Source organism: Podarcis tiliguerta (assembly GCF_965153285.1).
Source record: "Podarcis tiliguerta genome assembly, chromosome: Z".
NCBI lineage: Eukaryota > Metazoa > Chordata > Lepidosauria > Squamata > Lacertidae > Podarcis > Podarcis tiliguerta.
This window is the reverse complement of record NC_139553.1, coordinates 22,509,714-22,533,275: the sequence shown is the minus strand read 5'-3', so window position 1 is coordinate 22,533,275 and position 23,562 is coordinate 22,509,714. Positions and strand designations below refer to the sequence as shown.

General features: G+C 44.4%; 1 protein-coding gene across 1 annotated transcript; it reads right to left on the bottom strand.

The window, feature by feature from the left end:
• Window positions 1-1,090: 1,090 nt before the first annotated feature.
• On the bottom strand, window positions 1,091-17,353 carry LOC310669139 (ras-like protein family member 11A-like). The gene is made up of 4 exons (XM_083422718.1): window positions 16,922-17,353; window positions 11,664-11,720; window positions 6,833-6,915; window positions 1,091-3,957 (listed from the first exon to the last, which is right to left on the bottom strand). Exons 1-4 carry the CDS (start codon window positions 17,313-17,315, stop codon window positions 3,490-3,492), a joined length of 1,002 nt encoding a protein of 333 aa, XP_083278844.1. The 5' UTR covers window positions 17,316-17,353; the 3' UTR covers window positions 1,091-3,489.
• Between the last annotated feature and the right edge of the window lie 6,209 nt (window positions 17,354-23,562).

The following is a 23,562-nucleotide window of genomic DNA, read 5'->3' as shown; positions in this document are numbered from 1 at the left end:
TTTCCATCTCCGCCAAGCTAAGCAGTTGGCTCCTTACGTCTCTCGCCCTGACCTAGCCACTGTGATCCACGCGACGGTCACCTCCAGACTGGATTATTGTAACTCGCTCTACGTGGGGCTGCCCTTGAGACTGACCCAGAAACTCCAGCGGGTGCAGAATGCCGCAGCGAGACTCCTTACGGGGTCTTCGCTGCGAGATCACATTCACCCGGTGCTATACCAGCTGCACTGGCTCCCGGTGGAGTACAGGATCAGGTTTAAGGTGCTGGTTTTAACCTTTAAAGCCCTATACGGCCTAGGACCCTCGTACCTATGGGACCGCCTCTTCTGGTATGCCCCACAGAGAAACTTACGGTCTTCAAATAAAAACATCTTGAAGGTCCCAGGCCACAGAGAAGTTAGGCTGGCCTCAACTAGAGCCAGGGCTTTTTCAGCCGTGGCTCCGATCTGGTGGAACACTCTGTCACAAGAGACCAGGGCCCTGCGGGACTTGACATCTTTCCGCAGGGCCTGCAAGACAGAACTGTTCCACCAGACCTTTGGCCAGGGCACAGCCTGACTCCCTCCATCGGCAATCTTCGCAGAGCTCTGGGTTGCCAGTGTCTTGAATTAATTAATTTTATAATGAATGATTTTAGAGCGTTGTTTGTACTGTTTTATTGTTGTTAGCCGCCCTGAGCCCGGCTTCGGCTGGGGAGGGCGGGATATAAATAAAATTTATTATTATTATTATTATTATTATTATTATTATTATTATTATTATTAACATGTCTGAAAAGGATGGAGTTGGCTTCCAACTTTGTGATATATCAGCAGCTAAACATTGCGATATACTGACATATCACAATGTCTGAAATAAGGATGGAGCTATGTAGAAGCCTTGGCTGGCTTCATGGTTTCCCCCACATTGTGTTTTTTTGCATAGTGCGCGTGCGCACACACACAGACATCACGATTCACAATGTATTGCCAGGTCAAAAATTATGAAGCCAATACTGTGATATGGACTTGAAACCAGTTTTGGATGATATATTGCTATATCGCCCAGCCCTACTGAGGAGATGGGATGACTGAGAGACTTGCAAAGATGAGAGATATAAAACATGAGCTTTATTGGGCATGTGCCAAAATAGCGCCAAGACCATGTGTCCAGTTGAGGGGATGAAGCAACTTTAAACTTTTTTTCTGTTCTTTTCCCAGGAGAATAATCTGTGAGTCTTGTTGACACAGGCTCCATGCAGTAAGTGTGTTTAGGATAAGATTCCTGGTCTCTACAAACTTAACTGAATTAGGGGCCCAAGCACTGAGCAAGGAGCAGTTGGATTTGAGGAAACAGAAGAACAAGATTCAAACACATAATGTCCAGTTTGACCCAGTTATATTGTATCAAAAAAATACCTTCCACTGAAAGCAAACTAGCTTCTTCATAAACAACCTAATGTTAGGAGTGGGCAGTGAGATTGCCAGGTTTGCTGATGATACTAAATTGTTCAGGGTCATTAAAGCAAAAATAGATTGCAAAGAGCTTCAGAATGATCTCTCTAAACTGGTGACTGGGCTGCAAAATGGCAAGTGAAATTCAATATAAACAAGTGTAAAGTGATGCATGTTGAGGCAAAAAAAAAAACCACAAAAACCCTTCATTTCACATATATACATCCATGGCATGTTGGTGGTAACAAACCAAGAACAAGCCATTGGGGTTGTAGTGGGCTGGTGAGATAACATGATTACTGAACAAAGCTGGCTTCCCAAAATTCTTCACCTTTTGAGGTGGCAAAACTAGGGTAAATGGGATATTTCTCTAAATATTATTAGAAATGAGGTGGAATATTCCCCAACAGTTTCAGAGGCACTGGGGGATAAGACCTCATCATTAGCAGTGGCACAATTGAGGACCCTTTTTTATAAGTGTTTTGGTTTTGCTGCTGCTAACACAAGTAGCAACAACAGAACTCTGTTTTGGTAATCTGGGGCCCATTTTTGTATCCTACAAATGGCAGAGAATGTTAAGCAAAATGGCCCTCTATCTCTGGGAGAGGGAGAAAGCTGAGCACAGCTCTTCATTTTATTCTAAATTCACCCCAGCTGAAAATTTCAGCCGAGCTCTGCATGTCAAAATAAGAGTGATGAGTCCAGTATGGATTAGCCTCCCTAAATTTTGTGCCCTCTAGATATATACCTATCAGCCAAGGCCACCATGCTGACTGGGATTGATGGAAGTTGTAGCCAAAAACTAGAGGGCACCAGGTTGGAGAAGGCTAAATTAGGCCATCAAACTGGGTTGTATATACTTGCAGCCTGATCACCATCACTGTAAAAATCAAACATATAGTTCCATCCATTTAATAAACCTTTTATAGCTACTTCAAGTAGATGGTGGGGTCTCTACAATTCTATGATATGGCAATTGTAGTTGGGACAAGGCAAATGCTCCTTTAAATTGGCATTAAGTGTACGCAAAATGCCCAGAATCCAATACAGAGCTATGCACACATTGTCTTAACTGTTTTATAGTGGCATTATGCACTTAAGCACCATTAACTATGAGTTGGAATAAGCCTATTGGGCACTGCCTAGTGCTGGTTCATCATATGCATGGGTAGGCAAACTAAGGCCCGGGGGCCGGATCTGGCCCATTCGCCTTCTAAATCTGGCCCGCAGACAGTCTGGGAATCAGAGTGTTTTTACATGAGTAGAATGTGTCCTTTTATTTAAAATGCATCTCTGGGTTATTTGTGGGGCATAGGAATCTGTTCATCCCCCCCCCCCAAAATAGTCCACCCCCCCCCAAGGTCTGAGGGACAGTGGACTGGCCCCCTGCTGAAAAAGTTTGCTGATCCCTGATTATATGCTTCCTTGTTAGATCACGCTGCTAAGCGAGTCATTCAGTCCAATCTTTAATACCGTCCTAGATAAAACGAGAACTATTTTTCTCAAATGTGCCAGTGCAGTAGGGGTGAGATGAAGTTTTGGTACTTTTCTGTTCTAAGATAAGCTCTTAAAAACCTAGTTGTGCAGGTTTTCAGTGTGGTGAAGGGTGTGTGTTGGCTTGTGCCATTGCAGTCAACAACCACCCCTCCCATCTCTGCATCAGTTTTGCAACTCTGTTTAATATGTGGGCAGGTGTTATTTGATTGAATAAACATGCATGTGGCACTGAAAAATGAGGGAGTAAAAATAGACTGCCTGCCTGAAACATGGGGGGAAAGCAAGGTTGATTGGCTGGTACGGCTACATGTCATGTCAGTTAGGAAGCTAAGCTCACTGCATGGATGAAGAACCTGTCTTTAAGATGCCATTAGTCTCGGTGACAATTTCGACACAAAAGGCGCAGCTCTGAAAGCTTGCCATCCAATATCACCTTGTCATGAAGGGATTCTTTCGTACAAAAAATGCTGGCAAAAGAATGCCATAAATAGATATAAATATCCCATTGTCTTATCTCTCCCCTTAAGGCCCAGGCCAGGCTTGCTACTCTGAGATACATCAGAGTGTCGTAGCCGTTCTCCCCTTGGAAGACAAGGCCTGCTTCAGCCGCCTTTTCAGATCCTGCATGTTGGGGGACTTGGGCCGAACAAGATGGAGCCCTCTGCGTTTCTCGCCATTGCAGCTCCCAATCATCCTGCTCATCTCTTGGCAAAGCTGCTTAAAGGCATCGTGAACCTCCTCAAAGTTCTCCCGTGCAGACAACTCGTAGTTAGTGCAGCCCAGCTCGTTTGCCAGCTGGAGGCCTTCTTTCACAGACACCTGCCTGGCTCGCAGCAGGTCTCCTTTATTGGCCATGATCAGCAGAGGGATGTTGGCATTGGGGTGGATCTTCCGGATATGCTGGTGCAAGGGGCGGATGGTGCGGTAGCTGTTATGGTCCGTGATGGAATAGACAAGCACAAAACCATCTGCCCAGTAGATGGACCGGTTTATTTGTTCCTGGCAGCAGATAGTTTCACTCTCGTCCTGTCAACAAAACCAAGAAGAAAAAAGAAGATTCTGGTTGGGAAGGAACAATGGTGCCAGGGAGAATCAGAAGCTCAGCCTAAACCAGCCTCCCTGATAACCGTCCATCTGCGACAAGAGAAGTAGTATGGTAATGAACTGGCAACCAGTGTAGTTTCTTTGTCCCAGTGGTAAATTATTCTTAGGGCCCAGTATCATCACCCATAATGATTTGGAGGAGGAGTCTTCCCCTTTGGGGATTTCTGACCTGCTGGACTCAATGCCGTCTTTCATATACAGTGGCACTTCAGGTTACATACGCTTCAGGTTACAGACTCCACTAACCCAGAAATATTACCTCGGGTTAAGAACTTTGCTTCAGGATGAGAACAGAAATTGTGCTCCAGCGGTGTGGCAGCAGCAGGAGGCCCCATTAGCTAAAGTGGTGCTTCAGGTTAAGAACAGTTTCAGGTTAAGTACGGACCTCCGGAATGAATTAAGTACTTAACCTGAGGTACCACTGTACTGACTCCCCCCTACCCCCCAGTATATTGTCCCCTGTCCACCCTACAGAGAAGGATGTAAGCTGTGGCAATCCGTTATATTTGACTGGCAAATGATCCTCATTAGGAGATCATTTTTCAAACAAACATACACCTGTGAATATATATACATATATATTTTCAAAAGATTAGCAGAAAAGAGCAAAATGATGTCCACAGGCAACTGGAAATTTCCCTTTTGTTGTATCTGATAGCAGCCCAGAATGAAATTGGTGCAATAATCGAAATGGAATGTGGCCTAGTGAAAGATAAAGGACAGCGGGGGTTTTCTATTTTTTGCTTTAAAGGAAATGTCTTCTTAATCATTTATTTCAACCAGAGACACAAATAGTTACTGACCATGCACTTTTCAGACAGCATTTCATCAGCCAACAACCCACATTATCTCTTTCTTTTTGGCTTTCTTTTTCAAAGAATAATGAATTAGGCAAAACCGATGCCCTGTCTGAAGTATTCTCTGGCACTTCTCGAAATTATGAAAGCACAACTACCACTGCTCTGCTTATGACACCCTCATCCATGCCAATAAAAGCTCTATTAATCTGGGTACAAAGAAGAACAAAATTACTTAGCATTTGGGCTGGAGACAAACTCCAACTTTTCCAAATATATATTTTTTAAATTGTGTGATGGAACTGTTCTTAAGAATCCCTCTCCCCTGTCATGTCTGCACTCAAAATGGCCCAGTTATCTGGTTGCATGTAATATTACATAACCAATACGCTACTTTAAAAGCTTTGGCCCCTTTAAAAGCTCATTTTTAAGTTGAAAGTAGTATGATCGGGAGGCGCTGTTTCTAGCTGATAAAGATGAAAAGTCCTGACGCTTAAATTTGCCCAGAAGTCCGTAATCCTTGGCTCTCAATTTTTATTACCAAGAAAAATGCACTCTGTGGATCCTCAGAGGCACTTTCCCATCATACTAATCCCAGTGATTTTGTAGTTATTATCCCTGCTACTGAAAACTGGCCCTGCTTCTGAGCCATCTGTGATAAACCCTGGATCAAATTAAGTCCTAGATCAAATTAAGACTTTCTAGCCTTACCCAATATGGCACCCTCCAGATGTTTCTGACTCCAACTCCCATCAGTCTCAACCACCATGGCTGATGACTAAGATGATGGGAGTTTTGTTCAACCATGTCTGAAGCGTACTAGGCTGGGAAGGTTGGTGCATACACTCACCCCACACAGACACACCTCTGATCAAATAGGTTGCAAAGGCTTTTGAAATGTGAACAAAAATCATTGTGTGTTGAGTGTCTACAAAAGCAGTAGCAATGCTTCTTTCTTTCCACCTTCAGAAGTACTGAATCCAACCCAAGTCTGATCTTTCTACAGCCAGCTGGTGACAGAAGGTTGTCTCCTGTTCCTCAGTTACCAGCCACAATTCTGTTGCCTCTCTATATCAGGGATGGGGGACCCTGTGCCTCTCCAGATGTTGTTGGACTACAATTCCCATCATTCCTGAGCATCGGTCATGCTAGGGCTGATGGAAGTTGCAGTCCAACAACATGTGGAGGACAATAGTTTTCCCATCCTTGCTCTAGGCCAGGAGTGCAGAAACTTTGGTCTCCCAAATGTTGCTGAACTAGTGAACTACAATTCTATTCAGCCTCAACAAGCATAGTCAGTGGTTGGGGATTATGGGAGCTGTAATTAAGCAACATATGGAGGGCCAACAGTTTCCCACACCTGCTCTAGGCAATGTGGATTACTCTAGTTTGTCTAATTACACACTATAACTCCTAGACCTAGTTAGCTTTCTAGTATATTTTGTTTATTTCCTTAAGGCACCATTGTACCTCCCCCCTTGTCCTTTTGCCCTTCATAACTCCTTAAAATTGCCTGTGGGGGGTATTGTGTGTGTTGTGACTTAAAGGGAACTTCATCCCCCCATGCCTAGGCCATTTGGCTTCACATCACGTGTGTGTATCAGAGAGACTCAAAAGAGAAAAGCATGCTACGTTGGGCTCATTGCGAGACAGAGGAAAGGTGGATGCTCTCTTCACTTTCCCTCTGAGGTATTTGTCTTGCACCCTCCAATGTCACTTCTTCCCAAATGAAACATAAGGGAAGAGTGGTGGCCGTCTACTTGAGCTCCCACCCTTGGCATAGCTGCTGTACCCTGACTGGTAGTCATGGCAGAATAATGGAAATTTAAAACAGGGGCACCAAGCCAACCAATGTTGCTGAACTCCAGCACTCTGACCATTAGCTGTGATGGCTGGGGTTGATGGGAGGAGGAGTTCAGCAACATCTGAAGAGCATCACATTGGCTACTTCTACATTAAGACTTCTTTTTAAACATCTCAACATTAAAAAGCCATTTTACCTCCAGTGAAACGAAGGGTGTATCCTGAACTTGCAAAGTGAGATGCTCTCCATCGATGGTGAATTTCCTGGAATACAGTGCACCTGGCAAAAAAGAGAGATGACAACCGGATGGATACATGGAATATTTCCCATCAGAGCCTGCACAACACAACTGGTAACTAAGCAAAAACCTGGGGCAGCCATGCTCCAAGAGTGTCTCCTTATGCTATGCAAATGCTTATTGGCAGAGAGAGCTGGTGCCTGCATTTTTGGACATGGTACGCAGGGGGAATTTAGAAGTTCATAAGCTGGGCTAAATTCTTTTTGCACTAAAAGATGTGAGAGTGAGCCCCAAGTTGTCCAGAGCACATGCATGGATATAAATAGGGAAGAAGGATTGCAAAGACAGGTCTGGTAAGGGAAGGGGTTCGGACAGTCAACCACTGCATCAGGGGACATAAAAACCTATGCTTGATCATTGGGTTGTAAGGTGGCAGTGTGAAACCTGTCACCGCATGCAGAATTCAGCTTTTGGCATATATTGGGAAGTGTCAGGGGAAAAAAATACTTCCCCATATTTAATACCCCCCCCCCTATTCTGAGTGTGGTGATGGATGCAAAATGCAGATTTGCTAAAGGATAGGCTGCAAGGCAGCCTTGTCTTCACTATCACTACAACAAGCTGACATGGTTGTAAGTATGCGTCCTGGAACACCCCCACCCCCACAGCCCTCCAGGTGTGGTTGGACTACAATTCCCATTATCCCTGACCACTGGCCATTGTGACTGAGACTGATAGGAGTTGGGCCCAGCCAACAGCTGGAGGGCTGCAGGTTTCCCACCCCAATGCATATTTGTAGTGCCCCAATGCCATTGCTTTCAGCAGCAGCCTGAGCAGGTGTAACATTTCCTACTGCGGAGACAGGCTGCTGTTAAAGGCACAGAAGTACCACCAGTTAAAAATCTGGAACAGTTATGCTTTAGGGAGTACATTTTCGGATTCACTTGAGATGAAAACTTCAGTCACAAAATGTCTATCTCCATCTCCAAGTATGCTTCCACTCTGATATTTTTTCTGGCGCACTTGGTAAAAGGTTGCAGCTCATGTTTCCACCAGGTAGTCATTTAGCACTTACCAAAGCACTGGGGAAGCTTAGCCCAGTGAGAATAACTTCTATGGACCTTTGCCAACCTGGTGCCCTCCAGAGGTTTGGTACAGTTGTGCAGAGAGTTGCAATCCAAAATGTCTGGAGGGGCACCAGGTTGGATAAGGCTGTCGGATTTGGTTCATGGAAGGAGGTGTTTCTCTTCTGTGGAAGACCTTTGTTTCGAGCTCATCAAGGCATTTTACAGTGAGATAAATTCCCCATGGCCAAGTTTCCAACATCTGGATTTGATATTAAAAGAACATTGTTTGTGCAAATAAATCTAAGAATGTGTGTACAGTACTTCTACTAATCTAGGTAAAAGACCCAGTATAGTGTAGTGCTGGAATGGTCAGGTTGGTGAGAAGGGGGCCTGGTATGCACCCAGCCTCACAGCAGCACAGCTGTTACCTCCTCCCAAGAGAGGAAGGAGCAACGAGGTGTGTAGGTTAGCACAGCATGGGCGCATCAAGTGGGAGCACCAAACTGGTTCCACCGATGCAGCCAAAGAGTGGCAATGTCCCTGCTGCCCCACACCTCTCCTCGTAACTGCCAGTGACCCCACTTCCAGGCCAGGTGCGTGGTGGCTCTGTTTCTAACTGATTGGTCCTGGTGGTGTAGGGGTTAACAGTGTTTGGATTATGTTTCCAGAGAACTGGGTTCAAATCCTTCCTCACCCATAAACAGCATTGCAAGTATCTCTAACCTTACCTCATGCAGCTAGTTGTAAGAGAGGTATGGAGAACCTGGGGCCCTCCAGATGTTGCTGCACTGCAGCTTCCACCATCCCTGGTCATCAGCAAGCTAGCTAGGGCTGATGGGAGTCCATCAACATCTGGAGAACCACAGATGTCCCCTATACCTGTTGTGAATGAAAAGAACCATGTGCAGGATCTTGAGCAACTTGGTTGAAGGGCTGGGGGATAAATTAATTTAATAAGAATAATAATATTTCGGCTGTGGCTCCGGTCTGGTGGAACGCTCTGTCACAAGAGACTAGGACCCTGCGGGACTTGACATCTTTCTGCAGTGTCTGCAAGACAGAGCTGTTCCACCAGGCCTTTGGTCAGGGCACAGCCTGACTCCCTCCTTTGGTAATCTTCACAGAACTCTAGCCCAATGCCATCAATTTGATTAGAATTAATTTTATAATTAAATGATTTTAGAATGTTGTACTATTTTATTGTTGTTAGCTGCCCTGAGCCCGGCTTTGGCTGGGGAGGGCGGGATATAATAATAATAGAATGAATAAATTATTTTCTGGTAGTGATGGTAGTGTTGACTCTGATATTGGTGGTGGTACATAGCTGTCATGATCGCTCATCTTTTCAATGGGAGGAAGCATTCAGTCACACAGATTTGTACTTGCAGATTGAAACGGTACACTCCAGGCACTGTTTTACTGCATCACCAGACCAGAGCCTCCCCCTGAACTGGTTTTAAGTAAAAAAGCAGGCAGATGGGTTTGGAGAAATCAAGCCCTGGAGGTGGTGATGCAGTGTCCCATTTGCTCTAATGTGGCAGCGCTTCTGGGAGCCCCGTGGCTGCGGCACTTGCCCCACCATGCTGAGTGCTGGCACCAGACCTGACTGGAAGAGTGAATACACAGGCAGGAGAAATGTACCTGGCTTGGAGCTGACACCATTTTATAAGTAGCGTATGAAACAAAGTCCAGACAGCATATTATTCCACTTCCATAACACATCAAAAGGAGATGTCTGGGTACTTCCAGACACTAATCATATTTGGCCCTACCCTCCAGCAATGGGAGAAGAAGTATTTCTCCATGGCCTCAGTTATATACGACCACCTGTTTCCGATCTATAACATATTTGCTTCTGCTTGAAGGATTGCTGAAGGGATGGTTGCTTAATGGAAAAAGCATGCAGCTCCCAGCAATGCTTCTCTAGCAGCCAAATCTTGGAAACATAGAGATTTGAAGCACAAATCCTGTGCATGGTTACACAGAAACAGAAAGAAGCACCAACAAATCATGTACATGAGCAAAAGATCAGCCCGTTGACAGCCTTAAGAGCAAAGGTGAGGAATGAAAAGCCCAGCAGTGCATTTTAATCAGATGAAAGGGACAGAGCTAGAGGGGCGAAGTTTCCAGTTTCTCATTAATCAGTCAGGAGGGATAATTGACATTTGATCACTCCAAGAGTCTTGTGGGACCTAAACAACAAAAGGCTGCAAACCTACGTAGGTTGACTTAGAACCCACCCACTGCATTTTGCGTGGGGGAATATGTGGTGTCCAGAAAAGCTGTCATAGTGTCTTGTGGCACCTTAAAGGTAAGCAGCTTTCATGGACTAGGGACCACCTCATCAGATCCATAAAGAGTTAATCCTCAGTTGGGAGATGGCTGTCAATCTCTTGGATACCACAAGTCTCCTTTTGCTGCAACAGACTTCAGCTGTGGAATTTGCCATGTCCAGTAAAGTTACTTAAAACTTTTGATTTTGTCATGGGCCCTCCTTCCTTCAGCCTGAAGCAGTCAATTATTTTTACTGGATTCTGTGCAGTTTTTACCGGCTCCTGTTTAGTCTTTGTTTCCTTGCTGGGTCATCACTGGCCTTTGTCGCCTGCCAATAGCCCATCCAGCTAGCTCTGCTGAGCTGCCTTGGCTCATGGGCATAACTAAACCCAGGGGGTTTCTGTAATCAGCAAAGTTTTATCAAACCTTGATTAATTCTCACTTTACTAAATCATAACACATTTAAGGGGATCTAGTGTTGCCCCCCATCTCATAACATATCAAATGCTTTTTTAAAAATCTGGGGCGGGGGACAGTTGGCAGAGTCACCTTGATGTTATTAAATGTACAAGGACAGGCTAAGCTGCCATTTTGCTGGTCAACTGACAAACCCACTTACATCTATTTCAGTCTTGCCCTTTTTGAACAGCGCTAAAAACAGAAATAAAGTCTATATTTCAGGTTGGTGCTTTTTAAAACACAGTGTTCATTTCCACTGCTTGTTGGAAATGGAGAGCTGGATAATGCTTGGCCCTCTGTCCGTCGATGGAAGCAACGATCTTTTGATCCTTTTTCTTTATAGGAAGTGTGTCAGCCAGACTCATTCCTCTGATCCTATTCTATTAAAGTGAATAGAGTATTAGCTTAAGAAAAGGAGCGGGGCTGTAAATAATTGGGCTTTGATTTATTGTTTTCATAGCCAGGGGCAGTTCACTGAAAATATGCACATTTTAGACAGCGTTTTAGCATTTTCTTTTGCCTGTGATCCATAGCACTAAAAGAAAAGAAGGCTAGCTCTGGAACAGTCTTCCCCAACCTGGTGCAAAAATCCCATCATCGTTGACTATTTGCCATGCTGGCTGAGATTGATGGAAGCTGTAGCTTGCAGGATCTCAAGGGTACCAAGTTGGGGAAGGCTGGTTTAGAAACATAAGAACATGAACCCAGCAATTAGCCTATTCAACCCATCGAGTGAGGGACCGAAGGAGCCAGGTATTCAAACTCGGAGCAGCCCCAAATCCTTTGGCTGGGTGACCTATGCAAACAACAACAACAACTAAGCCACATGGCAAATTAAAATCTTTGTTTTCCAACAATAAGAGGAATAGCAATCCATTCACCTGATCCGACCTGTATATTTTGACCACATGACCCTTCGTTCTGTCCCCAGGACAGTTAGACACAAATACATTAGTTTTAATGATGTAGCATTAGAAGGTTAGACGTACCGGTATTGGCCTCATAGTCTCCAATAAATCTCTTGGTGAGGAAGCGTACAATTAGGGCTGCAAAACAAGGAAAAAAATGCCACTTTTTAGTCAGAGTTAGAAAATGTCAGAAACTGCAGCCGCAGGCTCAGAGTGGTAATTAAACACCTGCTTTCATTCCATGTGCTACACACATTTCATTGGCAATAGTGCTAGATGGGAACATGTTTAGCAACGAAAGACCATTGTTCCAGACATGTGCAATGCAACCAAGAACCACTCCTCAGTATGCACCAAAGTTTTGTGTGACCACAACAGGCATCACATTTGTATTTATTTATTTATTAAGATTACTGCAATGTGTTATACTAGGGCTGCGTCTGAAGCTGGAGCAAAATTCAGCAGCCAGATTGCTCACCTGGGCAAGATGGTTTGAAAATATTAAACTGATCCTAATCCGATTGCACCGGCTACCAATTAATTTCTGGGCACAATTCAAAGTACTGGTTTTGACCTATAAAGCTTTAAATGGCTCAGTACCTCAAGGACTGCCTGCAAACATCATCATCATCATCATCAGTGCTTTCTCCCCTGGGGGTACGCAAGGGTACGCATACCCCTAAACATTTTGTGAATCTTTGTACTTTTGTCCATTTACTGTATTTATTTTTCCCAATTTGAACTATAAAATGGTGGTTTTCTTGAGTCAAATTGAGAATACCCCTAAACATTTTTTTTAAAGGAAAAGGTAATAATAATAATAATAATAAAACTAATAATAATAATAATAATAATAATAATAATAATAATATATTTATACCCCACCCATCTGGCTGGGTTTCCCCAGCCACTCTGGGTGGCTCACACAGGAATATTAAACAGAACAAAACTTCAAACATTAACAGCTTCCCTAAACAGGGCTGCCTTCAGATGTCATCTAAAAGTCAGAAAGTTGTTTATTTCCTTGACATCTGGTGGGAGGGCGTTCCACAGGGCGTGCACCACCACCAAGAAGGCCCTCTGAGTCTCTTCTTCATGTGCCACCTTCACAAGAGATCTGGAGAATGGCAACATGAGAATGGGCCTTTTCTGTAGTGGCTCCCCATTTGTAGAAGGCTCTCCCCAGGGAGGTTCAGCTGTGGTTTCAATACACACTTTTAGGTGCCAGGCAAAAAAGCATTCCTCTTCATCCAGGCCTTTGGCTGATTGACATCCAATGCTGTGGTGGTGGTGGGATTATTGGGTTGTTTCTTGGTTTTTATTACTTAATATTGTGTTTTTTATATTGTGATTTTATGTTGTGAATTGCTCTGAGATCTACTAGTATAGGGTGGTATACAAATTTAATAAATAATACTACTAATAAATAAGTTAATATTCTCATTCTCAAAGTGTCTGCCCCAAAACAATACTGCATTGGGTCTCCCAGGGCCATTTCATGCATTACACAGCAGCAAACCTTGGTTTCCCAACAGGTTTGCAATCAAATGGGAATACTACTCAGACACACCTATGTGTGTTTTTGAGTAACATTTGCATTTGCGAATGTCTTGGTCATGTTCAGGGAAGAGATGTAGTTCTGCTTTCCATGCAAAAGGTTCAAACTCTAGCATCTCCAAGTAGGAAAGACGCCTGCCTGAAACCTTAGAGGCAATTTAGACAGTACTGAGCTAGATAAGCCAATATTCTGACCTAGTATAAGCTTCCTTTGTTGGGAAGGCCATAGTTTAACGGTAGAGCACATGTTTTGCATGCAAAAGGTCCCAGAAAGAGCATGCAGGCAACTCTCTGTTTGTGTAGAGGGTGACTTCCAGGTCATTAAGCGCATCAGCGGTTGCATATAAGCCTGCCCTGCCCCTGAAGCCCAAAGCGGCCCACGTGTTGGCAGCCATGCATCAATCGAACGTACACAAAATGGTCACTGCCTATATTCAGGAACTGCTGTGAGAGGCCCCTGTGACTTTCTGAAACCTTGGAGAATCACTGCCAGCCAGTGTAGGTGATATTGAGCTTGATGGTCTCATTCAGGATAACAATTATGCTTTCAAGGGTAACCCCTAAAAATGCTTAATGTGTGAAGTGGCCTCTTTGACATGACTCTTTAAAAATCACAGTATTTGTCTCTGGTTTTCTTAACACTCGCTGCAAACACATTTTCTAAGATGCTGCCAATATCATGAGAGCTAGAAACTTGAAAAGTAATACCCCAAACTCTTCAGGGTTCCATATATTGTCACAGAAAAATGATGATGACTCTTAGGCCATCATCTCCTGCCCCCATTAGTACAATTTCCATGTAGCACATGTAATAAATTATTTGTGGCTAACAATTTGGCTTGGCCTGGTGACTGCATTACAGGTATGCAGCAGATTAAGCCATTCACAACTATGGGGAATTGTTCGTGAAGTATTAGATCCTCTTTCTGATTCCCCCCTCTCCCGCGTGAAGTTCTTCTAGAGAGACAGCCTAAGTCCCTAAGTGTATTTACAGAGTGTAGCATGGAAATGGATATATTAACCCAGACGAAAAGTCACATAATTAATCTACAAAGGAAACAGCAATCACAGCGTGAACTTTCAGATTTAAGCTTAACTGTATTCAAAGCAGAGCACATTCTTACAAAACTAACCCATATGCATTGTAATACAAACCCACTCATAAGTTCAATGGGAGTTACTCTCATAGACATGTAAACAGGCTGGCAGCCAAGGACATCATTCTGCTAGCTGCTTTTAAGGCTAAATGTCTGCTATAAAACTCCCATCTATTTGTTTTCACATTCACATTTATCGTCTTTTTCATGGCTTTCTCACGTCCCTGCATTTGGGAGTCTGGGACACTAAGTTTTCCACCGCTGTCTCCCTTATATTAAGTGGAATTCCCATAGCGCCTTTCAACCCAACTTATTATTATGAGGAAATGAACCATGTGACATGCACCCACACTTCACATCTATTGCTTACTGCAGGACGGAAAAGCAACAGCAGATACCCACCGTTTTTATGCAACCTTTTTAATGCAGTGAGCTAGCTAAAGGTGGAACTACTCAATGCTGCTACCCAAACACAGCGCTCCCTAACACTGACTTTTGTTTTGTACACCAACTCCATATCAGCCAGAACTGGAAAACAAACCTCAAGAAGGAACCAGGCTGGTGAGGGCGGAATTTTGCAAACAACAGGCATGCTCCGTAGGGTGAATGGGAGTTGCAGCCCAAAACTTCTGAAGGGCACCAAGTTGGCAATGTCACGGTCAATGTAGGTTTGGGCGCTCACCTTTGCTAGGGTAAAGTATAATTCCATCTTCAGTGGTTTTCAGGCAGAAGATGAGGCCCAATGACTTGTGCAGCAACAACCTAGGGTGTCTCCCTGAATTGTCTGCAATGAGTAAGGGTCCTGTGGCAGACCTGAAGAGCATCCCTCCACCACATGGTAGAATCCGTGGATATGAAATATTATTGTAATATGACTGCTATACCATAAGGGCATAAGAGCCCTGCAGAATTGCTCCAGCCATAATAATTTTTGTTTGCTCTTTTCATGCCTCCCCTCTACTGTCTTCCCTGGCAACCCACTCTCTGAAAAGTGTTCCATGCATCTCCTGTTGGATTTGAGAGCAGATTCCCAATAGCTCCTTGTCTTCCACCAACAGAACGTCATTCCCCAATGCCCGGCTCATGACCCTCTGGAGGGTGTCCATCCTGCACTCTCTTTCCTGTTTTGCGGGGCAGGGTCCAAAGCACAGTTTAATAACTGAGGCACTTGGCACCCAGTTCTGCTTTCAGATAGCCAATCAGATAGCATTCCAAATTCATGGGAGCAGCGGGGTGGAGTGGGGGGGCTTTTCCTGCTTTCACTCCTCTGTACAGAAATCCCAGCGTATTGCAGAGCATTTCAGGGCCTATTCAAGGGTGGGTGGCTTATTGGTAGGGATATTGGTAGGTAGGGATGTTCAGGTAAGTCTATTTCAGATTTTCTCATTTTTCCCATTCTTACAGTTCCACACCATGTTCTGGTTTTAAGTCACATTTGTTTGTTGCTTTTTAATGTGAATCTCTCCTAATAGACACACTTGTATCTGTCTCTAACACATTTCCCCAATAAATTTCCCTTAATATATTTTTGTATGATTTCCCCCCCTAATATATGCATTTTTATGCATGCTTTACCCAACTATATGCATTTTTGTACCCACTGCTTGGATGGAGAACCACACTGTAAAATTTAGAGAAGAGCAAATTTTGAAGGGTGGCTGTGTTTAAGGTCTCTTGTTCCAGAAAGTGCAAATTATATAGGTTCACCCTTAAATGTGAAGTGAATCTAATTTCTGCCCATCCCCAGTGGTGGGTAAGTGCCTTTACTTGTGGAGCAAAAGATCGCTAGTTCTCACGCTGAGTAAGGGGGCCATATATTCAACTAGGAATGCATTGCAACAGTAGAGCACATGCTAGAGGGTCCCAGGTTCAAGTCCTGGCATCTCCTCTTTAAAGCAGGTGATGGAGAAAACCTTCCACCAGGTGACACCCTTGAGAGCTGCTGACTGTACTGGGCTAGATGGGTAAATAGTCTGACCCGGTATAAGACAGCTTCCTCTCGCTCTTCCATACATTCATTTCATGCAAAACACTGGAGGAGCCAGACCAGCTGCATCTCACTTGGGGCTGGTATCACAAGTCAGCACAGTTGGGCATCTACACTCTGCAGGAAGGGGGCCCAATAACACTGCTACAGTGTAGGAATGGTGTCATGAAGGAGAGGGGCCCCCTGGAAGATGTCTTGCCCAAGGACCCTCCCAGCGGGCCCTAGGCTCACCATGTGAACTGACAGAGTAATTTAGTACACCCCAAACTCCATGCTGCAGGGAAAGCCTGGCAGCAGTAGCCCAGCCCTCTTTCAAGAAAGTTTCTCTACCATGATGGATCCTCTCATTGATGAAACCTTGATAAGCTTCCGGTGAAACCCCGTGCAACATAATACAAAATTTGCTAGTGTAGGCCAATGCCAACGAACCTTGACCTCCCCCCTCCTCAATTCATCTGCTTGAAAATCTCCAGGCATTATATTTCATAGCGGCATGGGGGTGGGGGTGGGAATCAGATCTGGTTAACCTTTACATTTTGCAAGATAAACATGGGCTCGGATCATTATTTCCATCAAATATTAACATAAAATCAGATGGCAGATGTGGAGAGAGGAGAGGGAGGGACGGAGGGAGGGGGAAGGGGGGGGGAGAGAAAGAAAAGACCAGGCTGCCTCCACGGCAACTTCTGAAGACTTACCCGTTTTGCCAACGCCGCTGCCACCCAACACAACGAGCTTGATGACTTTGTTGGCTGCGCAGTCCTGGACAGGATGTTCAGGGATGGGAAGTAATAGGAAATTTGTGGAGTAATGTGACATAGTATTCCTAGGTAGGAAGGGCATGCCAGTGGAGGAGACCTGATGAGCTCTGCTGATGGGGTAGGAAGAGAACGGAGCAAAAAGCACAATTCCCTCTTGCCTCTCTTCTCTTGTGCCACCCTGACAATGGAATCTCCCGGCAGTTTCATTGAAGCAGCATTTTGGCGGAAGAAAAATAGAGCAGCCGCCAGTCCCCTCTCTCCGCAAAAGATTGTGCTCCGACAGGCAGAGGGGAACGTTTTGATCATCCCCAGTGAAAACTGACTCCTGCATTCCTCAGCCAATCAGAAGTCAAAACATGACATTCCATTACTTGGGACATAAAGTCCGGGCCTCACAGTAAACTGCACTCATTTTCTGCCATTTTCACTCATTCTTTTTCTTCGCTGACCATTTTACTGGTTGAAACTTGGAACTAAGCAGGAGGAGATTATATCAGGAATAACATTTTGGGTGGGGTGGGGATAGGGAGAAGAAAATAAAATTCACTTTGATGTCTTGCCACTGGGTTCTGAGGGGCTTCGTTTTGTGCTGCAGAAACTTCTGTTAAATAAGCAAAACCACAAACACTGAGGGAGGGAGCTCTGGAACAATGCTTCCAAGTTGGATGGAGGCACCCACTGAGGCTACAAATTTTAATGGGTTCATCAGCACGATTAGTAATCGGAAATAGATATTGGCCATGAGTGGACTCTGAGGTAGGTCTGGTCCCCTTAAGGGTCTGTAGGTAGCAAGGGATGGGTGAATTTGTCATTTTAAATTTATTTTTCCCAATCTTGAGTTCAGTTTTGCACATTTGCATACCATTTTGCAATTTAAAAAATAAATACAAAACCCCACTCATGAAAATTCACCAGCTTTTTAGTACAATTTTCTCCAAAAAGATATACAATTTCATATGCAGTTTTGTCGCAGCGCGATTGCTGACAGCAGTGAGACCTTGTCAGTATGTAACAGCTGTGTTCAGAGACCTGTGATGCTTGCCAATCTGCCACCAGGCCAAGTTCAAGGTGTTACTATTAGTAGAGAAAAAGTGTAACAACTTGGGACCAGTTTACTATGAGATCGCCTTACCCCATATGTCCCCACTTGACTGCTTCAATCTGCAGAATTGGCACGACTACAGGTGCCACATAATACCTGCACAGCATTTTAAAAACTCAATTTTTTACTGTGGCAGCAACGGCACTTTGTGACTCCCTGCCTATGGATAGCAGGCAGGCACTGTTATTATATTCTTTTCCATGCCTGCTGAAGTTGTTCTTATTTAGACAAGCCTGTACAGATGGTTAGAAGGTTTGTATAATTTATTTTAGTCTGTTCTATTGTGGTATTAGCTTTCTGTATGTTTTAAGTTATGGTTGTAAACAATTTTTTAGCAATGATTTTATTATTTTCTCTGTTTTGTAAACCAGGCTGGCACTGCAAATAAATCAATAAATCAATAAAGAATATACACATTTTTGCAAAGCTATTTTGTCTAACATGCTACATTTTTTGTATGTTATTTTGAACGATGCATGTATTTCTATATATTCTCTGACCTAATACATGTGTTGTTCTACACATTACTGGGCTGGAGCATTGCATTTCAAAATACAGTGTGCGTTATTGAAGGACAGCTGCACATGGGTTTGTATTTTGTTTCAGCAAGTGTGAATTAGACAGGTTCGGTTTAAATGTGAACTGAGATTCTCTCCTGTGCTTAGCTGTATTGAGTGTTAGTCATACCCAGAGTCAAGCCACGGAAATTAATGAACACGACGGACTTAATTTTCTTAGATCTACTCTGAGTTAAGACTCAGTTGGCTACAATTTTGCTTCCCCAGTTCCCAACCCAGAGGATAGAGCAGGGGTAGGCAATGAGGTGCCCTCTAGATGTTGTTTGGCTGCATCTCCTATCATCCCTGACCATTGGGCATGCTGGCTCAGACTGATAGGAGTTGGAATCAAACAATATTTGGGGAGAATGCACTACATTGACTATCCCTGGGCAGTAGGAAAGTATAGCGGGAGTTGCACCCATAGCAAAAAGGTCTGCAAGTAGCCTCTTTTGAGAAGAGCTAGTGAGTGCTTGGTTCATGAGCCTTCACACATACACACCCCAAGTGCAGAGTGCCGCTTCAGTAACACAGCTGCTGGCCCAAGAGGGATAAAGTATCAGTACTGATACCATTGCCCTATATAATTTTTGATATCTGTGATATTCAGGGGTTTTGTTTGTTTGTTTATAAACTGGACTTGTTTTTATGTATTTTAATTCTCATATCTGTAAACTACTTTGAGATTACTTTGCTAATGGCTAGTGATACATAAATATTATTAAATACAAAGTAAATCAAATCAAATCGAATTGTCTAAGGCTTCAGCCACAGAGTGAAAACCAAAAAAGAACATTCCCTGATTAAGTGGTAGGATTGTAAACAAGTAACAAGTTTGGAATTTTTGAAAGAACATAGGAAATACCCTGATGGAAGGGAGTTTTTTAGTCATTAGTATTAGTATTAGATTTCAATTCAATTCAGTTATGAATTGCTTCTCATAAAACACCCTAAAGTGATTTTACAATAAAATCACATATAAAACCATTTCGAGTAGCAACACATTGGGGTAAAAATATTCCCTTAAAAGTCTTTTTGGAAAATTGAAGGTTCAAAGGCTATTTAACCAAAGGTTATTAAACTTGTGAGACTGGTAGTCTCTGTGCTTGCAGAAAACTCAAAAACACAATGAAGAGTCTTGTGGCACATTAAGAACTAGCACATTTTATGATGGCTGTGGACTAAAACTTGTGTTGCGCTATGATCTGCAGTTTTCTGATATATTATGCACACATGACAATGGAGTTAAATGGCTATAAAATGAAAATTTCACAGTCTCACAATTCAGTTAGAGTTTAGATGAACTTTCCTCAACCCAATACCATTCAAATGCTGTTGGATTGCAACTCCTATCACCTCCGATTGTTGCATGCTGGCTAGGGCTGATGGGAGTTGGAGTCCAACAGCATAAACTAGAGGGCATCAGATTGGAGTAGGCTGGCTCAAATGTATGGTGCCACTTTTATTCAACAATACTAAAACGATTGCGATATCATGAATTATTGCCACTGTGGTCATTTAATCAAATTTCCACAGAAGTGACCTGCTTCACTGCAGCAGGTCAAGGGACCTATTGTTAGTGGGCCCCCTGCTGAGGAGCAACCATCCACAGGTGCCCAACATTGCTCGCTTGTGGTACCAACTCCAATTTCCATTTAATTCCAGTCTTATATCCCCCACCTTGAAATGTATTTGCTCAGTGGGCAGGACACACATGGATGAATGGTGGGGGTGGTGTCTGCCCCCATTTCCCTGACACACATTATTTAAGCAGAGTTATAATGCCCAGATAGGGCTACAATATAGAACTGAAGGGTGTTCCAAGTATTAGTTGTTAATGAGTAGAAAAGCAGATTGACTGTGGCTGGAATACGAAGATGAACTTACTTATCCACATTTACCTTTTGCCTCACTCTTACCACGCTTTAATGCTCTGTGCTCAAATGTGGGTTCCTCCCCAGCTTTCCCTGTGGAAATATACACTTTAAACTGAAGTGAAACCAAACAGCAGTTTGGGTTTTCCATGGATTGCTGTTTGCTCCAATTGAGCTTTTAAGAGCAGCTTTTTGTGGGGAAAGCTGTGGGGTAAACAAAACAAAACAAAAACAAAAGCACTCAGACATGGAGCTTTTAAATGTGGACCATGCCTAGAAAGAGCAGAGGAAAGGTAAGCGTGGATAGGCCTGAGAGATTAACATTTCCGCTCCTAGTTCTTGCTGACATGATTAACAGAAATCCCTTTAGCCTCTCTGTTCTCCTGCTTGTGCCTCTGTGCAGCTCTGTTCTGCAAATACAATAGTCTTGTTCCAGTGCAATTTAATTGCAATTGTTAAAAATACACTGAGAGCCTCAAGTGTAAAGCAGTATAAAATGTTATTTTTGGAGTTCTATTGTTGCTTGAGGCTGCCTGGGTGCCAAGCAAAATATAACTAAAAACACATTTTTAAATCCACAGCCAAAAGCAACACAGACTCTAATGATGATGAAATGCTCTGCAAACACAACTAGAAAAACTTCTCCGACAGCAGCCACCCCCTTCCACCAATGCAGATATTTAAAGAAAGGCTGCAATGCTATTAGGAATCCTGACTCACTGCAATCAATGAGACTCTCTGAAGCACATGAACATCCCCCTGTTGGATCATGTCCATGTCCCATGTAGTCCAGCAACCTGTTCTCATAGTGGCCAACCAGGTGCCCATGGGAAACACTCAAGCAGGACCAGAGCATAACATCACACTCCGCACCTGTGATTCCCCAGCAACTGGTAGCCGGAGGTATATTGACTCCAAAAGTGGAGGTACACCATACCCATTGTGGCTAATAGCTATTGATCATCATATCCTCCATTTTGAAGCCATCTAAATTGATCTTCCATATCAACGTGGCTAGGATTAGGCGTCAAAGAGAAAGTGGGGGATATCTAGTGCTGTGTCTGTTAAAAACTCAGTAGGGCCTGCCACCCCTGCTCACATTGCTCACCAACCCTGCCTTCCTGCCACACCCCCAAAGCCCATAACCTTTGCTAACCCCCTCCCTGTACACCTCGCCCCAAAGCCCTCCCCTTACAGCTTACCCCCGAAACCCTCCCCTCCCTCCTAGATAAGAATATAAGAGCCTGCTGGATCAGGCCATTGGTCCATCTGGTCCAGAATCCTGTTCTCACAGTGGCCAACCAGATACCCTAAGCAGGGCACAAGAGCACCCTCCCCTCCAGTGATTCCTTGCAGCTGTTATTCAGAAGCATTACTGCATCCATCTTTGGAGTTCGCACAGCCCGTTCTCCCATCCCCTTGCAGTTTCCACCACCCCACTCCCTGTCCCCTCATAGCTTGCTCCATCTATGCTCATTCCTGTTCATTCCCCACTGCCACCCCTGAGGCTTTCTTCTCTTGGCCGAGGTGGCAGCAGGATGAAGGGGAGAAACACTTTGTCGTCATCACCCCTGTTATGTTCTGGTGGACCAGAACATAACAGGATTTGCAGATACCCCCACTTCACCTTGCTGTTGCATATCCCTGAGATTCTGGTGGCCTTGTAGTGGTTGGAGACCGTCCCTTCTTGCTGATTTTGCAGCTGGCACTGACATGGAGGAAAGGAATAGGAGGCAGAGAGAAGGGGAAGCTGACTGAGAAAGGGGAGAATCTGTGAGGAGAGGCAGAGCTTAATCTGAATCTGGCCTTTTCCCAGTTACTCCTTCTCTCACCACCACCACCACCATGTGTTCTTCGTACCTTCTCACTTTTGTGTCTCTATCTCCATGTAAGCTCCCTGGAAAATGGGGTGGTGGCCATGGAGTCTCGGCTCCTCTCAACACTACTTAGTAAAGGTAAAGGTACCCCTGCCCGTACGGGCCAGTCTTGCCAGACTCTAGGGTTGTGCGCTCATCTCATTCTATAGGCCGGGAGCCAGCACTGTCCGCAGACACTTCCGGGTCATGTGGCCAGCGTGACAAGCTGCATCTGGCGAGCCAGCGCAGCACACGGAACGCCGTTTACCTTTCCGCTGGTAAGCGGTCCCTATTTATCTACTTGCACCCGGAGGTGCTTTCGAACTGCTAGGTTGGCAGGCGCTGGGACTGAACGACGGGAGTGCACCCCGCCGCGGGGATTCGAACCGCCGACCATGCGATCGGCAAGTCCTAGGCGCTGAGGTTTAACCCACAGCGCCACCCGTGTCCCTCTCAACACTACTTAAGTGTATGTAAAAACAGTTTGAATTTGGGCAGAAAGGTCTTGCCACTCCCCTTGAAGCTCACCTTACCCACAGATTCACCTCAACTTCTCTGTGCCTGGGGAAGAGAAACGCAAATGTACCCGCTTTCACCAAGTTTGGAGACAGGGAGGTGTTCTGGCAGCGGTAAAAGGGGGGGGGGGTGGCAGTGGGTAGTATATTCCCATTTCGGCTCATTTCCATTTTGGCCAACAGTGTCTCTGAGATTTGTTTCTGAGTAGACACTCATAAGGGGATTGTCTCATGAAAATGAGATCCCTGCAGAAATGAAAGTGATCCACTTCCAAAACAATGTGCAAATGTATCGTGTGCAGTTGCAATCCCAATTTTATATACTTCAGACTAAAATGCCCCATTATACAGTAGGGCTTTTTGCAATCATATTTGGGAGTAAGTTCCACTGAAGAAGGACTTACTTCTGAGTAAGCTAGCAGAGGAATGTCCATAGGGCTTACCTCTGAGCAGATGCACACACATTTGAACTCCTAGGCTACAATGCAATTCCTTAGCAAACTTAGATGGACAGATTGGTTTCAGTGCAGCCGAAGAAACTTATTGAGCATGGAGGTGAAGGTGGGGGATGAATGCTGATTATGTCCTCAGGTAATAGGGTGGGGGAAGCCCAGATTGAATTGGGGGGCTAAAGGCCGGGAGCCAGCGCTGTCCGCAGACACTTCCGGGTCACG

Excerpts from the sequence above, each read along its gene's own strand:
- LOC310669139 (XM_083422718.1), bottom strand. The coding sequence starts at position 17,315 with ATGCAGGAGTCAGTTTTCACTGGGGATGATCAAAACGTTCCCCTCTGC. Across the intron at positions 11,721-16,921 it reads CAGCGGCGTTGGCAAAACGG|CCCTAATTGTACGCTTCCTC; the intron begins GTAAGTCTTCAG and ends CTTGTTTTGCAG. Across the intron at positions 6,916-11,663 it reads AGACTATGAGGCCAATACCG|GTGCACTGTATTCCAGGAAA; the intron begins GTACGTCTAACC and ends CTTTTTTGCCAG.